The sequence below is a fragment of the Neodiprion lecontei genome, chromosome 4 (assembly GCF_021901455.1).
Source record: "Neodiprion lecontei isolate iyNeoLeco1 chromosome 4, iyNeoLeco1.1, whole genome shotgun sequence".
NCBI classification, from domain to species: Eukaryota; Metazoa; Arthropoda; class Insecta; order Hymenoptera; family Diprionidae; genus Neodiprion; species Neodiprion lecontei.
In genome coordinates this window covers 23,489,201-23,507,534 of record NC_060263.1, presented here as the reverse complement: position 1 = coordinate 23,507,534, position 18,334 = coordinate 23,489,201, and the positions used below count along the sequence as shown (strand labels likewise).

General features: G+C 41.4%; 1 protein-coding gene across 5 annotated transcripts; it reads left to right on the top strand.

The window, feature by feature from the left end:
* Positions 1–2,263: 2,263 nt before the first annotated feature.
* LOC107221883 (solute carrier organic anion transporter family member 74D) lies at positions 2,264–18,329 on the top strand. Of its 5 annotated transcripts, XR_006903776.1 has the most exons (9): positions 2,264–2,419; positions 5,146–5,357; positions 7,414–7,839; positions 8,875–9,113; positions 9,214–9,493; positions 10,307–10,502; positions 10,586–11,190; positions 11,264–11,677; positions 18,314–18,329. XR_006903776.1 is itself a non-coding variant. In XM_046736796.1 (8 exons), exons 2-8 carry the CDS (start codon positions 5,171–5,173, stop codon positions 11,461–11,463), a joined length of 2,133 nt encoding a protein of 710 aa, XP_046592752.1. In that variant the 5' UTR covers positions 2,264–2,419; positions 5,146–5,170; the 3' UTR covers positions 11,464–11,687. The 5 variants fall into 5 exon arrangements, 4 of the variants coding, with proteins under 4 accessions (XP_046592752.1, XP_015516532.1, XP_046592753.1 ...); XM_046736796.1 differs by lacking the exon at positions 18,314–18,329 and having other exon boundaries at positions 11,264–11,687; XM_015661046.2 differs by lacking the exon at positions 18,314–18,329 and having other exon boundaries at positions 5,137–5,357; positions 11,264–11,687.
* Positions 18,330–18,334: the final 5 nt, after the last annotated feature.

Below are 18,334 nucleotides of genomic sequence, written 5' to 3'. Positions count from 1 at the left end.
AATTTATCTGTTCTACTTTGAAAAATTTCTGAAAATTTCAACGAGTCATCAATGTCTTGTGACAAAAAAAAAAAATGCTCAAGCATGTTCGCGGATTCTTGTTATTCACTGATCGTGGAATTTGCAATATTTCCGTTCAATTTTTCGCACACAATACTTGTGACTTCTCCTGCATCGGCAATTCGGTGATAGCGTAAATACAATTGTCCGGAAATATTTGCGATCCGATAAGGATACGATTATCTCCAACATCTGATCCCTGATATATTGCTGCATTGCGGAGGAGTTTGTCATCGCGTGAAATTTCACGCCATATGGCGCACGGACTTCAAAAAGCCTGATTCATTATTTTTCTCCCGTCGGTCTGTCTGGTCCGACGAACTCTCAGTTCAACGTTTTCTCGATCTAAAGATAATCGTGTGCTTATATATCAACGCAACAGCTCGGCGTCGCGACGCTCAGACTAAATCTTACTTTTCCCTCCGTATAGCGAGAGAACAGCGAACGGAACGTCAGGCCAAAAATAGCAATTTCCTTAGTGAAAAATTTCACCAAGGATATAAGGTGTATGTGTGTTGGTATAAACAGGCGGGAACGAGGATCTTTCGTCAAGTCTTATTAAGATGACGCGTACGACAAAAGATCGAGAATTTCAGAGCTAAGACTTAGGCGGAATGTATTCTCGGGAAAAGGGAAATATAATTTTACACGACGTACTTATACACTGACGAAACAATCGGTGTAATTATTTGTAATTGAATTGAGTAGATTGATTACAAAATTAGATGCGACTTTCAAGATGCATAAACGAAAGTGTGTAATAACAACAAAATTGAGATTGACCATTTCATCGCACTAATGCGATACAATTTTTCCTCTTTTTCTTTACAATATCAATTCAAATCTGGCAATGAAATACGATTTTGCCATGCGATATGTATTTGGTGTTAGTCAATGGTCAAAAAATTGGAGGGATCCTCGGTATGGAACGCGTTACTAATAGGTATTAAAAAGCCAGTTTCATCATCTGCCGAAACTTTACTTCGAGAAAAATCCAGAGAATAACCAGCTCTTGTTTCATTTCAACTCGCTGCTGTATAAAAGAAATGAATTGGAGCAAATTCGTATAACACAAGTTGATGTGTCAAGAGTTTGAGAAACGATTTTATAACTGGCATGTCCATAATGATTGAACTCTGGTATTTTGAAACGGATTCTAACGTTTTTCGACTAATTTTGACTCCTATAAAAATCTCCAGCGATCATGTGGACATTTTTTCTTATAAATAGCCACAAAGTTGATTAAAAATACAGATTTGCGTAAGTCTGGTAGGACAGATATTCGTCAACAATTATATCGCGCGTTATAAATATACTATACTGTGACGTAACATTTTGTGAATGTCTTTTTAGACAATTTCTGGGGTTCTGGTCAAGAGGTAAACGAGTTCAGAAATATTAGCATCGGATCAAAATCACTAGAGTCTATAATCATTTTGAAATTTCTGATTGTAAAACTTTCTCCATCTGTCGAAATATTAGCTTATGTCATTTGACTTTCCTTTGATTCATTTCTACTACATAGCAATAATGTTGTTCCAATCGCAATTACTATATAATTGACAAAACTATTATGGTTGGAAATTTTTGAACGTCTTTCTCTCTCTTCCCAATTTTTTATTCACGATCAGACAATTTTACGAGTATAATTAATCTACGCGAAACGTCAAACCTCAGTTGTAGATGTTTTTCTCGGATTTGAATAAATGAATACTTTTTCATTAAAATGACGTCCAAAAATAAAAGAAATTAAATTGCATAATAATTATTATGTAGGAAATATATAAAATAAATGATTGTGATCAACTCTAAATTATCGAAAGGAGAATAATAAAAAAAAAAATCGTCCGAATCAAGTATTTCAATGCAAAGCTCAAATCACATAATTTAACGCGACGCATCGCATCTCAGATGAGAAACGGGGTCAACCACCCCTTGACTCCTTGTCCACCCCACCCAGAAAGCGGTCCGAATCGTCTCCTACATTGCCGACAGAGTTTCCAGATTGGATGCGAACCAATAGGCACAATGATCCTAGAAGCGAGGCGTAATTCGCTGGGCTTTCGCGAGATAGAGCCACCGGTGAACGAATCGGACGATTTGGTGGGAAAGTTAAACAGTTTAATTTATTGGAGGGGGAGTATAGATAGAGGTATGACCCCCCCCCCCCCCCCCCCCCAGTTATACCGCGTTTATTCGTGCAATCAAACCGTGCCAACTGCAAGTGACATTTGGATCGACCGATCCAGCCTCTGCTGCCGAACGCACCTTGTTAGCCAAAAGGAAGGACGCGGGATTCTGCGGTCCTGAATCTATGGAACAAAGAGTGACATCCCCTTGACGAGTTAAGAAAAACGAGGTAAGTCCTGTGGGCCGAAAATTCGAACCGATTTCAGTTTATTACAGCATGAAATCTAAGAGATTAATATCGAGCCTTGGCATCGCGGTGCAGAAAAGATAATCAAAGATGCTTTACCGATTTCCGTGTTTCGAGTACATTGACCTCGACGCGATTTGGATCGTCTACGTCGACGTCTGAGACTCGAAACTGGGAAACGGACACACGACCCAATCGAATGATCCGACGCAGGTACATATTTCAGAGTTCGAATTTCGAACCTGTTGAAACCGGTAAAAGGGTCGGGCAGCGTGCCAAGCCTGTGAATTGCCGTTCGGTCCCGAACAGGAGCATGACACTCGGGCTTCCGATTGCGCGATTGCGTAACGAACCAACGCCGGCAGGTCTAAAATCCGTGACTCGTCGATTCTCCCACACAGAAAGAAAGGTAAATTCGGAGCTCTGCATTGCGAAGGTCGGAACGACCAAGAGCCGAAGAGCCGAAGAGCCGAACGATTACGATCGCAATCGCGGATCCGATAACCGGTTTCAACGATAAGATTGAAAAGCAGCGTGTGTGTAATGCTGATAATCCCGGGTGCCGTAAGTCCGTTGAAGAGGGGATTTGTAAGCGGGAAAATTGACGCTGTTGTACCCACGTTATAGACTCGAATGCCTCGGTGAAACGCTTTAAACTAGTCAAGGCCCGAGTCTGTGCGAGGACCGTTTAGGCCGCATAACAGCCTTTATACTACACGGCATTCGTCAGGATGGAGTCGATGTAGGTACCTATTATTGTGTCTGCTTTAGACGACAGCTTCATTTTCTTCCATGTCATTTCGCGTCGGCTTACCTTTTGCCGATTTTCTGACCATCCGTGCGGATAAGTTATCGATGATTATGATTTGGCGCGAGGCGAAGTTGAATCATCCAGTATGAAATAACGAGGTTTGGTTGCAACGTTGAATACGTGAAAATCTGGACTGCCGATGATGAGGAAAAAATGCACTGTTCTGATTTATACCATTGAAGTTATAACGATCCAGGTCACTGCTATGATTACGAAGAACAAACATTCGATAAAAAATATAATGTGTAGTATCACTGTGACATGCTATATTTGTTTTCTTTACGCGATAGTTTTGTTTTTTTTTGTTATTGTAATGATCCTCCCCCCTCTTAAGCTTGAAGAACAGGTCAACAATTGTACACTTCGAAAAAAATATTTATTCCAATCTAGCAAATTTTAGTTTCACCGGTCACGTTGCCGTTAAACGAGTGTTTTTGTCGATTGAATTCGTGGGATTGGTCCAATTGCATACATATGCACAAATAAAGTAATAATTAAAACGACGAAGAACATTGTCATGCGGCCATGTGATGTATGAGAATTCTCCATTCAACTGCTACATTATTTTTCCAGTTGTTACATCTGAACATTTTTAATCCCTGAGTTAAACGTGCCAATGCACCGAGTGTAAGTTAACTTTGAATTTGATCCCAGTGCCTTGAAACAGGCCACAAATGTTCTTTACGTATGGTCAATGCATTAATGACGTTTGAGAAAAAACATTGGAGCTAATCGATCCTCACAGAATTGTGACAAAATTAACGTCACTGAATATGCCGCCGGCATTGCCGGACATAATCCTAGCCAGAGCTTGCAAGTAGGTGAAGCAACCAATTCGCGTAAAAAATCGAAATTAACAACGAAATTACAACATGTTGAGACGTCAATTATTCACTAGAATGTAGAGCTACTTGTTGTTATAATAAAATGTTCATGCTGCCTGCTTTTATTCCACAGAATGTCCGCTCCAAATCTGCTTGAAACCGTATTTAATCTGACGTCTAAGACTTGGATGAACAATCATCCGCAGTTTGATAGAATATATTTACTTGGTATCTTTTCACTTAGCTATTTGCTAATCTAAACAATGAGCTTGTAGTTTTGCTTGAAACCGTATTTAATCTGACGTCTAAGACTTGTATGAACAATCACCCGCAGTTTGATATAGTATATTTACTTGGTACCTTTTTAACTTAGCTATTTGCTAATCTAAACAATGAGCTTGTAGTTTTGTTCATCTTTTATTTTTAACAAACTCAATTTCCCATCCATCGTTCACCTATTGAAAGGTGCAATTAATCTTGACCTTTAAAAGCTCCCTGTAATCGTCTCGATATATAAATGATCATTAACGCGACAAGACTACTAATGAAGGGTAGTCTGGTAAAAATTATCACCCACTATGACCAAAATATTGCGTCAATTATAAACAGCATCGTGCCGAATCAACGAATCTTTGCGAGGATTGCCAACAAACCACGAATCACACTGTTCATGACTCATCTTCGAGCACGATCGAAAATGCTGATTGTGAGTGAAACAAAATATTAAATATAACAAAATATTTGAAGAACGTATTACAAGGTGGACTTAGGCGATGGTGAGTCGTCAAAAAGGTCGGATAACCGATTTAGTCAGGCCTGAACGTAGTTATCTTCGGATTTTACAGGCATTCTGATTGGCGCTACACAAACCTTTTGACCATAACTGTATTGTGACAGCGTTTTGTATCCAGTATAGATCAGAATGCGCTGGAGTCTAAATAGTTTCCGGCAACTGCAGGGTCGATAACCCGACACATTCGGTCGGAGACGTAAAGCTGTTACGTAATGTTCAGAATCTTGCCATTTCGTTTTGAGTGCGGTAACTTTGAGTAATTTTATTTCAGTCTGCACAGATCGGTGTGGTCGCAGTGATCAATTATGGCCGGGGAACGTGACTGCGGAGTCTTCGGATTCTACCCCCGATGGCTCAGGGGGAAAGCGAACTTCAAGTCCTTCATGGCCGTCTATTCGCTTCTTGGCACCGTGCAAGCGATGTCCTTCATCTACATCACAGTCACTCTAACCACCCTTGAGAAAAGGTTCAAAATTCCCAGTCGCACTACAGGTGAGATATTCCTAATTTCTGTCCACTACTTTGGGGGTGTTTTTTAATAACTGGAGCGTTCCGAGTGATTCATTGATTCAGTCGCAGTAAAACTAGTTTCATAAATGATTGTGTAAGCCACCGTTTTCGATTGGATTAATTTGGTTTGAAATTTAAATTTCCATCTTGTTTATCTTCATAGATGATCGTCACATTTCGTGATAAATTAAAGTAGTAGTAAAAAGACTGAAATCTTCCAAAAGTCTTTTTTGCATTGCGTGGAAATATACAATTAAAACGAAGTGGTTATACCGGTTATCACGAGGTGTAGAAGTTTCAGCTCTGTTTCGCTTTGCAAACAGCGTAAACTAGTGCAGCAAAATTCGATTGATACGATCTTAATAAAACAAATGTATTTCTGGTACTCGAAAAATTCCACACTCGAGATTGATCAATAGACACGAGCCAATCTAGAATCTAGCTGCTGAAAATACAGTACATGAAAATATACAGGAACTTTATCATTCGCGAGTATTGCTCATAGATTAGATAGTCATTGTATGAATGCGACGCCATAGAGTGTCTGTGTATATGCGCCATTTCCACACATAATTGCGGAGAGATATGACATAATTTGATGATCAAATGAGAAAGAAAGTTCAAGACTAAAATAATGCGTTGGTGAGTTAAAAATCTACATTTATTAATATTTAACCAAAAAAATAGCGAAGCTTCCCTTCGAAGTAAAAACTTTGGTTTTATAATAATAGTATCAAAAGTTACTCACAAAACAACGATTAGATTCTGTATTGATCAGTCTCAATCCGTATATCGTACATGTATATGATATTCGGACAGGAACTGATAATGTGTAAACAGAGCACTTGTTTGGGTATGGATTTTTTCGTCTAAATGCAAGTCACGGATAGCAAGCATTACACAAAAGTACATCCGAAGAGGCGCGTAATAGCCATTGTTTTTCACCTCTCGTTCAAACAAGTCGACTTGTTTATTCAACTAAGCCCAATCCCGTTACGTAATTCAACAATGATCATGGTAATAGGAAATCACAATCAGTGAACGCAAAAAGCGCATTGTAAACGTGAAAAATATCGCAAACAACAATTCGCGATGTAGAACAAGCCCAGTTCGTGCATGTAGCCGATAAGTCAGAGCCTCTATTCATCGCTCCTTCATATCGTCAGCGATTTATCCGTTTTCGAAACCAGTACGAAAGTTATTCTCGTAACGTAAGAAACATTGTCGCGGATAAGTAATCGTCACAAGTGGATGTTGCTATTATTCACCGAATGGCATATGTGTCGGTTTAGTTCCGATCACCTGGCATTGCACTTTATATATATTCACCTGCGAAAAATGGATCGATCACGCGTATAGCAGCAGGAAGGGAACAACAAAGAAAAGAAACGATACGTGCCGTGGTCCACTTTGAAATGTTGACTGTTGCCCGACATTGCGCAGTAATCGAAACCGATAATGAAATATCATCTGGTCTGGAAGTATTCGAGATTTTTCAGAGATCCGTCAATGCGAAACCTAGCGAAGTCACTTAACCAATGAAAACAAGTTAAAACCGCAGCCGCGCACTATGCGGTTCATTTTTCTCCACCGCAAGTGTAAATATATATATATCAGATACCAATACGCGGTCGGATAAGCATCGTACCTGGGGATAAATACTTGGTCTGAAAAGTGTTTGGGAATCATTGCGTGTGCAGTGTACAAACATCTACAGCACAGACGCTCGTTACCAACACTAATTAAATCAGCAGGTGGTAGCAGTATGTACGCTAGTCCGAAGATATCTTATCAGAGTCAACTATCGGCTTCCAAGAAAATGACTTCTGAGTAAATTTGAATCGTTGTTTACTGCGTAATTGAAAATACGATGTCTATAAAATACTCGATGCTTGTCGTGTTTCGTTTTTTCTTTTATCTGTCTGCTGACGGAAAATCTCCTCCATACCCAGTAACCTTACAATATCTTTGCGAAATCTCTACGCCAGTCGCGACTAGTTCGACCTCGACACGTTTTCAACATCATAATGAATTTCAGGTATCATGCTCTCCGGAAACGAGGTATCCCAGGTCCTCTCCATCGTCCTGATCTACTACGGAGGGTCCGGCCATCGTCCAAGGTGGATAGCAGTCGGTGTCGCCCTCAGCGCGTTGTCCTGCTTGGTCCTGGCTCTACCGCACTTCATATATGGGCCGGGAAAGGACGCGCTGGCTCTGACCAAGGAGTACCTGGACCACAAGGTGCTGAACACCTCCTCAAATCCCACGGAGGTGTTCGTTTGCTCGAGGACGACGGGGACGGAAATCTGCGATGAGGACTCTCTCTTGGACGTCAGCCTGCTGCCCAGGGTCCTGATCTTCCTGTCTCAGTTCATCCTTGGCATCGGCACCACGCTCTATTACGGCCTGGGTCAGACCTACATGGACGACAATACGAAGAAGAAGAACACTCCGATGCTACTGGGTAAGGATCGTGCCGTCGCCAATTAGAGGAGCAGTTACAGCTCACAGACCTTGCGGGCGAAGGTTGGATGTGTTCTCGAAAGAAGCACCCGAGAGAGCACAAGATTAAAAGTTGTCAACATGATGTCTGAACGATGGATTATAAGCCGTATTTTGAAGTCTGACGTCGCTAAAGACATCTCTTCGACATAAAGATGTCTGTTCGAGGTCAAAGAATGGGTGAAAAGAAATCTTATCATCTGTTTCAAGACTTTCTGTTTTGTCTTGTCCGTATCTTGACTTGCTGTTTTTTCAAATCCTTATCGATTTTATTACTGATATACGTTATATGTGTAATATGTATCTTCTTGAATAGCGGTAATTATTTTTCTTGAATGAATTATACACACGATATCCTATCTTCGATACTCCTGCATATTAAATGAAAGCCGGTGATCGTTCCAACACGTGGCGAGGGCGTGTGAGATAGGTTTGACCTTGGCAAGTAGATCATTAGGTATATAATAAGTACATGGACGCTCATACTTGACGAGATTGGTATCAGGTGGTTGGCTGATTTCAAGTGGGTCGTCTGCCGAGGTTCAGCCTGATTACACAAAAGTATTAAATCTTATGGATCTGAGCCGCGAAAATCATTCAAATTTGCCGGGTCACTTCTCTGGTGAAAGTCAAACGCTTATCACGTGGATAACCTTTCGCTAATATCCGAATAATCGTTAACCTTTGGCTTGTATTTCGATAATTAAGAGTTTCGCGTAGTTACGATTGAAGTTTTTTTCCTTTACGTGGTAACGTAAGTTATAAAGATCGTCTTATGAAGTTCAGACTATCATTTCTCTATGGCTGAAGTTACTATATTTTACAGCAGCATTTCTGTAAATATTCTGAAGTCAATTATACGATCGACTTACCGTCGTCAAACACACTATAATTTGACATCCCCTCGGGGAACTACGTACATTTTATAATTTCGTTAATTAGAATGTTCAATAGATGTTTGATTTCAGTCGTAACAGGAATCATTTTTATTCACCAGGATTAGCGTTTGGTTTGAGAACGCTGGGGCCGGTAGCCGGGTTCTTGCTTAGCTATCTTTGCCTGAGACTGTACATTGACCCATCCCTGCACCCTGTTATAACACCAAGCGATCCAAGATGGTTAGGAGCTTGGTGGCTGGGTTGGATCATCCTCGGCGTCACGATGGGAACTTTCGCCATTCTGGTAGCGCTCTTCCCCAAGGAACTGCCAAAGCGGGAAGAAAAAGTTTCCACCAAGGTGCGTGGAAGAGTTGATGTCGTTAATATCATGTCGTGATTTTTGTGTGGAAAATATTTAAGATATTTCACACTGATCTTTAACTTTCGTATGATAACAGGATGGCGAAATTCCGCTGAAACTGGATTTGTCAAGCGATATCAAAGCTCCGCCACAGCCGCAAGATGCGAATAAACCCGAAGAGTGCAAGCCGGATCGAGTTGTCGCGATGAAAAATTTTCCCAAGGCCTTGAAGAGACTGCTTACGAACAAACTTGTATTTTTCAACAATATCAGCGCGGTCTTTTACATTCTTGGAGCATCGGGTTACATCACCTTTTACTCTAAATACATGGAGATTCAGTATGGAACATCCGCTGGCGGTGGCACAGTTCTTGCAGGTGACCTAGTACTTCAATTATCGTATAATCATGTACATACTTAAGGCAATCACTCGAAAGCAATGAGTTCTATGCCTGAAAAATCCTTAACTTTGTTACACTTGTGTGACAATAACGTGAAAAGACAGCAAATTGTCGTTTCCTCTGTACGTGCAGGAAAGTCATCGGAAAGCTGTTTATCATAACTTTGAAAAAAATTACGACATTGCGACTCAAAATTGTAATTTTACGTGTCACGTTTGTTCATCAAAGATCTCGCAGGGATGCGAAAAAATTCTATCGGGTTTCACAATATTTTGCGTGAGACTTAATAGGATTTCCGGAACTTTTAACAGTTCCGAAGCGTTTTATGAGGCTTGGCAAGGACTTCACATGCTTTCACAGACTTTCATGGAAAATGATGGTTTTGTGTGGATTTTGTGACACTCGAATGACTCCATGGAATTTCGTAAAGCTTCATAAGGTTTTCCAGATTTCATTCTCCACATCATAGAGACCATGTCTATAACCAATACGCGTTAATAACCATGCTTATTCGTTGTGTAGATATACATTCTGACTGTTTGTGACTTTGATCATATTCTTGTCTCACAAGTGACACTGAAATCGTTTTCAGCATCGTATGTAACAACAATAGGAACAAAATGAATGGGAACCACATAAATACGAACTTTCTTTTCTATATGGCATGTGTTTGACAGACAATCTTCGAGGACACGAATGATCACGATAGAGAAAATACGCGTAACTTCAGCCTACGAATTCCTATCCAATTATAAAATTGATGAGGACGTCTCTTCTCTTCTGTTTCAGGACCATTATCTTTGTGCGGAATGGTGATAGGTTTCGTGGGCTCGGGAATAGTGATCAGTAAGTACAAGCCAGGTCCCAGGCTCCTTCTCGGCTGGAACGTGATAGTGGGTTGTTGCTACCTGGCCGGAATGGTCACATACTCCTTCCTGGGGTGTCCCGACTCTGGCGTACAAGGCGTAGACATGGAAACCTCGACGTAAGCCATGAATAGATTAGGGCGTCTCTCAAGATTCGAACTTTGGCCGGTCGCCGAACCTGAGTGTTCAATTCTCTTCGCAGGTTGAACCTGACTGCACCATGCAACCAGGACTGCACCTGCGAAGGTATCAAGTACTCCCCGGTCTGTCATGTACCTAGCGGAACAACCTTCTTCTCCGCGTGTCACGCCGGGTGCAAGACGATGCTGAACAAAAATGAGTTCGGTGATTGTTCATGCGCAATTGGATTAGGCAGTTTGGAATACGAGGGCCAAACTCCTTCAGCTCCCACGCCAGTTCTGCCGGAAAGCCAAGCACAGTCGAATCAGTCGTCCTCGACGATTGATACCGACAAAGTGGTCAAGGCTGGACCTTGTCCGAGAAATTGTGACGGGCCATACACGTGGTTCGTTGTGATAACTTGCCTGATGCAGGTAATCGGCTGCTCGGGCAAGATAGGGAATGTCCTGGTGAATTACAGGGCTGTGGAGAAGGAGGACAAGAGCATCGCCCAGGGATTCTCCCTCATGCTTATATCCCTCTTCGCTCTTATACCCGGGCCCATTATATACGGCACGGTTATCGACTCGACGTGTCTTATTTGGAATGATTCCTGCGGGGAAAGGGGGAACTGCTGGTTCTATCACAAGGACGACTTCCGTTACCTGTTGAACGTCTCCGCGATTGGTGAGTGACTTTACGAGTCGACGCGGTTTCGACGATACGGCAGTAGTCATTTTTAATCCAACCACTATTCCAGGCTTCATCGTGATAGGCATCGCCTTCGACAGCGCCGTTTGGTATCTGGCCAAAAATCTAGATTTGTACGGGTCGGATGAGGTGGACCAGCGGCGGGAGTTCGTCAAGGGTGAAAGTCCTGCGCTACCGGTCGGTAAGAGCGACGCCGATAGGAACCAAACGGTTAGTTCAAATCAGAACTCGGGACAAAACGTGACGTAAACACTGCATTTCTCGATTCGAGCAGTGACTGAGCAAATTACGGTAAATAAATTACACTGCACTACTAACAAAAATGATCGCTGAGGTTTCGAGGTCACTCGTTGCAGGCCGACTGCAGGTGACGTACGTCGCGGTGCACTCTCATTATAGGTAACGAAGCTTACACGAATATTATAGGTACTGTATAATATGTGAAGGAGACACACAATCTTTTGTAAATAAAGGTCATTGAATATTTTTCATAATTTACCAATCGTAATTTATTTTTTATTCTCTCGGCTCTTAGTCCGAGCTCTCATTACGAGGGTAGTTTTTCATCGAGAAAAACGTCGGGAACCCTTTCTTTAATTTTAAATTCGGCAGTTTATACCACTGTGCTTGATGCGGAAGTGAAACAAGAAGTAGAAGAAGAAGAAAAAGGAGAAGAAGAAGAGAAAAACCGACTTAATATATAAACCGCTTTTTTACATGAAAAAATGCTCAATGATCCTTCGCAAACGAAGAGTAATTCCCACAAAGCGGTCGTCTGAATAAAAGTATATACATATATAAATTGTTTTAGCATCCCTTCTCGGTTAGGCAGGGTAGGTTCGGCGAGAAAGGGGATGCGGGCTGAGAAGAAGAACCGTCGCTTCACGGTCTTAGGCGATTCGTCCGTCTGTCCGTGAAGATCGCGTCAGTCGTAACGGGGAAAAAAGGGGTGGAGGTTATACACGCCGTACGGAGTTTTTGTTTGAGAGCCTTTTAATTTTTAAGCCTCCTAGATTTCGTCTCTAATGAATTCAGCGCCCCCAACTTGCGTCGCGGCGCCTGCGTATCGATCGGCAAGGTCCGTCAGCGATATGGAGATGCGCTCCGGTCCGGTATTAATGGATTAACTGTCACTCGAGCGGAGGGTTCATCGCACCCCCGCCTCCGATGACGAACATCTGAGGAAAGACTCCCCGTTCGGAGTCGCGAATTTTCACCGTCTTGACGGTGGTTGTACGACGACGCATTGCGGATGACCCTGACCCATCTTTCATACAGAACTCATCAGCCTCTTCTAAGCCCAAGTACAGTCGGCACTAAATCTTAACAACGGCCATTTTATCCCCGACAACGTGCCTAAGCAACGTTGCTGTGTCATCTCGCGCGATGCAGGCAACATCTCAGAGGTATCGGCTACTCAACGAGTCGCATGACGGCGAACGAACTCCAGGACATTGTCATCGTGCTCTAGGAAAAAGGCGTTTCACGGCTAGCCGTGTAATCACCGTCGTTTGAGATCGCGTTGAATTATTTATGGCATTTCACGTGGAATGATTAAAATTCGTCTCCCCCCCCCTCGCCTTTCCCGCCCCCCATACCTCCCCCTCCCCCTATCCCCCCACTCGCAAACCGCGCGCGAAGGCGTCAAGACGCTAAATGGTCCAGCCCAGTAATCATGAGTCTAATCTAACTCGTCCGGCCTGGCCTCGACTCTGAATGCTGTAATTTACTTGATTCACTCGGCAATTGGGTTGCAACATTCAATTTACATTTTTGGCTATCATTTTACGCGCGGACCTCTCAATCTTTCGAAAACGAGTTCCTGCGAAACGGCGGACTGGGATTTACCGAAAATTGTCAAGTAATGGGAAAGAAATGGCAGACAAGGAATTTCTGCAAACATTTACGCAATAGAAGTAGGTACCCTTGTCCATTGGTATCCGTGGGAAATTCAAACTGTTTTAGAAAAATTAGAAATCTTATATTACTTTCAAGAAAACAAGAAAGCCCCTTCGAATTGGATAAAGTTACTTTGGTCGAACAAAGCTAAAACTTTTTTACCTAATGGAAGGATTTATCGGATTTGACACAGTGTTATTCTTTATCAATCCGCATCGTAAAATCTTGAAATCATCATCAAAGAGGAGGAAATGTTGTTTAATAAAGAAGAAGAAAAAAAAAAATCCAGACGAAGCTTGAAAGTCGGCTTGACAATTGATACGTATTTTTGGTATCCAGTTCATTTTTTTTTTTTTGTATACCTTATACCGATAGCCCAGTGTACTGGAACAATATTCGGAATAAGTGAGACGAAAATTTCCGGTGCTTGTAAAATATTCGACGACAAACCTTGCGGCGGCGCCTGTAATGTATCCTGTGGAATGCATGCATTTTCTGCCCTTGCGGAGCACCTGTGGCAGCCACACTCGATTGGCTTAAACTGCATTCGGCGGATCATGAAAATAGGCTGACGATAAAGTTGCCTCGGTATGTTCATTAATCCATAAACTGATGTCCGTGACGAATCGCGTGTACACCAAGTAAACAATTTAGTTAAGAAGTCACATAGTCACAGTCACAGACAATGATACACCGGAACACGGATTAAGCAATGATTATTGATGCCCTGATTTAGTATTTGGGATAATTTATGAAAAGTCGTCATGAATTCTCGGGAATTGAATATAAATTTTGAGCTGTTGCGTGATCGAGTCCTCCACAAATTTCCTCACCGCGATAGTCTTATCGTTTGTTATTTACAATAAGGAAAGTTTTATGTCATATACACATGTTCAATGGCGTTTTACTGGGAGATAAAAAATCGTTTTTCTCGACTATGTGTAATCGGCTGCAAACAGTGATTTACGCTGTACATTTGCTGCACAAATTGCGATCTATTCGCAATACTATAGTATCACTTTTCGATAAGATTAGCGACAGGGGCATCAAACTTAACAAGGATGAATTTTATCTGTGATTTCTTCTGTTGAGTTGCAATCTCTCGGGCTTCGTTCGGTAAGATTGTCTCACGCTCACGTGAAAAAGGGTGAACCATGCAAACTACAGAATATTCCCATTAATTATATTAAGAAATGTTTCTGATCACCGGGCAACGACATTATCGATGCATTGAGATTCCTTTTCTGTTAAGCATTAACAATAGAGACATTTCAGATGCATAAAAAAAAGAACAATCTTAACCTTCGAATTTAATTGTCTTATAATTTTACTGAACAATTGTGAAAATGACACCCAAAGTATTTGCAAGAAGTATTTCCAAGGGATATTGTCGTCGGCATTTCTAGAATGTATCGAATCATGAACTAAGTAGCCGAAGTACAATCGATCAAAATAACTGTAACAATAAAAATGCAGCTGTTATCGCAATTTATTGTTTGCTCCGGGTGCAATCACACTAAAGTATACCTTCGATAAGCACTAAATTTCAACAATTGATAACGATCATTGGCAGCAGCGACTGAACAAATGAAGATGATAAGAGAAAATAGTCAGGATGATTGGCAAGAAGAAGAAAATTTTTCACTCGCTACTCGTCTTATCAGATCGCGAGTTATCACAAGTTTCTTCCATTTTGTCAACGCACGTATCGATTTCTTTATTTCTCCTGTAATTATTTGGATAGCTGCAGATATTTCAGTATCAGGTACAACTACTACAGGTACTACAGGTTTGCCGTAATGATTTCCATATGCGCATAATAATTGTGCTTGCATCTACTTGTGTAGAAAGCGCTTAGAGGTAAGAAATCCATGAACAGCAGCTGACACCACTTTTGTTGATAAATAGTACCGAGGCTTAGTCTCATTGATTTGATGCAACAACAAAACGGGTTTACCACGTGTAACTCCAATGTTGTCTCTAACGATTACAGTATTAACGCCCGTGTTATTACTTCAAACAATTATACAGATATCGACGCGATCGAATATCCTATACTCGCTTCTCCTCAATCGTTCTTCTACGGAGTAAAATAGAGGGTTGAAAAAGTCGTTTGAAGCTAAAAATCCAATTTGAGCACACTCCTATCGAAGATTTTCAGACGCATCGATAGTGGTTACTGTAAAATTTTCATGGATATATCGACAGTTGAAAATGTTCCCGTTCCCTAATCAGGATATTTTAACGGGACCCTTCGCACATAACTTCTCGTCACGCTTTACAGTTTGTCATGACAGATGATGGTCACTAACGTGGGAATCAAGGAATTATCAGGGTGATCTCCAAACGTATCATTCAGTTAGGTGTTTCGTATTTGACGTTGAGGGTGGAAGAGGGGCAAAGCAGCTATCGCTTGGTCAAAGGTTCAGGACTCTTTGAATTTGGAGAAAGATATTCCACTGAAGTCGATTAAGTCACTGCTGAGAGGATGAAGCTGTGACAGGTAAAGGATTCAATGATGCGATCAATTGTAGGTGACTGGATATCATGAATTTTATTGCGAGTGTACGACGCGTTCGCGTAGTGGGGAAAATTTTGAACATGATTCATGAACATTGAGTAGACCGGAATTTTACTTATCTCGGTTTGAGTGTTTCCACACACCTTGATTAGCCCTAGCATCTAGTTTTCAGCGACCTTCCTAACGCATTAAATCACAAGCTGCGTTTAGCGCGCTCAATTGCACCATCCTATTTATTTTTGAACCAAGGTAAGCACATCGCACTTTACTGACAGCGGCTTGGGTGGATTAAGAGTTATTCGTATAACGCGTTACTTTCTCGGGTCGGTCAAGCTTACTCTCTTTTCAGCAGTGGCATTTTTCTAATCCATTTTCTATGAAAATCTTTGAAACATATTCGACGTTATGAATTTTCGAAGGTACAATCATAGCTCACCCGAACGTGATGAAATGTGATGTATCATTTCCCATCCAATGCTTCCTTTTTTCACACCCTTCTCTTGCCTCCAAAACGTTGTCTTAATCTTATCAACGAATTTTTTTCTTATTCGTTATTTATTTGTGACATTGTCGAGCTTCTCGTAAAATGCAGGTTTTGTAATTTTTCAAATTCTGCACCAGTTAATGATAGTCGTATTAATATTCAGAGTGGGATTCATTTCTCTCCTATTTATTTAATAAAATTCCACAAATTTAATTTGTTTACAGAAGTAACATTTATGGCTTCCATGCTCTCACCGATATAGTTAACTTGGTTGCAGAAGTTAGTTGTAAACGAAAATTCCAAAACCGATTAAAATTAAGGCTCATAATTGCGTCCAACACTTTTGATGTGCGTAACTTTTGACTCTCGCGACTTGTCCAGTTATATTTCGCAGCAACAACATTTTCCCTGCACTTGAACATTCAAGTTTTCGATGGTGTTTTAAATCCATGTGATTGTACACATGAAACTGTATTTCCAATCTAAAAATATCAGTGTCACAATGTTTGAAAATAAAAATGGAAGATCAAATTCACTGTTTAGTCACATCACTTTTTTCACCACAAATTAAATTGGTTTTCGAATTTTTATAACCACTTTTCTTAAAAACCAGTATTTTTTAATAACCTTACCAAATTAAAACAAGTATTAGAGTCATTAAAATTATGTTTATTAAAAAGTTCTTTTCAGAACTACATAAATTAAATACAAGAGTTTATAGTTTGAAAATTGGTATCAAAACTACGATTATCCTACTCAGAATTTTGTGCAATAGTCTCTGTAAACGACGAGGTTTGAAAAAAAGAAACAAAAGCGAGTGATTGTTTCAGACTGAGGGCAATATGTATAAAAAAAAACTGGATCAAATCTGAGACGGCGAGAGTCAGAAGCTGATCGAGGTTAATCCAGGTATTCGAACATATTATCTCGAGACGCAAAAAATATTATGGCGACACTGAGACGATGGTCGAGGTCAGGATAATTATTCAAAAGTGACATTTTGACGGCAAGGAATACAGTCGGATATACGACATTTTGGTATAATAAAGTATAAAAAACAGCCAAATGTCAAGGACGTCTAGAATCACACATTTTTGGCGTTACTTTCAGTTACTACGAAGTTGATGCTCGGCCTAATGAAAAATGAAATTTCAGCAATTAGTAAATCGCTATTAACGAGGACCGCTCGGCGAGCATGCACGGTGGGCAATACGCCGATTAAGTAAGACAGCAATATAGGAGGAAGAGTTTCAAGCGTACATACACGAGAGTACGTAAGTCTGCTCTATTAAGCCATAATGGACGCACAATGTGAGCAGCAAGTTCGCTCTGGAGTAAGCTATCTGACAAGACGCGGGCATCCTCATGCCGATATACGCTTGTGGTCCGATCTCTGAAGTCTCGGAGAGTGAGAACCTTCGAGCATCTCTCGGGAAATCCCATCGCGGGGATTTTCCCCATTTTTCCATTGCAGCGAATGGACTCGACAAGTGGAAACTTCTGCTCAAACCCCGGCGAGACGTTGCACCAATTGCTGCTGATTTTTATGACGGCATGAGCCGGTGATGAAAAAATGAAAAATAGAGGAAGCGTCACAGAATTCCGTGCAGACTTCGTGGCAAAAGGACCGGCCGTTTGCTCTTGTCGGTTTGAATCTTGCAAGGGAATATTACGGTGGTGGTGGGGGGGGCTACGGCCGGCACGGCAAGGTGGTGACTGACTAGATACGTTTGATAAGAGCAGGACGGACGGACGGACAAACGTCTTGCGAGATACGCACACGGAGATCCAGCCGCTGGATGTGTTTGATTCGCGAGGTGGGGGTGGCGGAGTTCCTAGATCCTCAATACGTCTCAACAGCCGAAGGATCTCGCCCTCAGTCGGGATAGAATATCAGCACTTTTCGGATGCGGATTCATTAAGCGCGGCTCGATCGGCGTTTAGGTCTAATTAGGGCTGCGCGTCTCTCCGGACGACGTTGCAAGTTCGCGTTAGTCACTCGGTTAATTTGCTACATTTAGTTTAGAGCCTCTAACGGTGGGTGGCAGTGATCGTGTTCCTTGGAACATCATGCGCATACCCGCGAGCAGACCGGGACTGTGCGGCTATAGCGAGCATGAAGCAGCGTAAATAAACGATAAAGAAGACTTTATTATTTATAATCTCTCTTGACAGTTGTTAGAGAAACGGTATAGCGGCAGAGCGTCTTTCGTTCT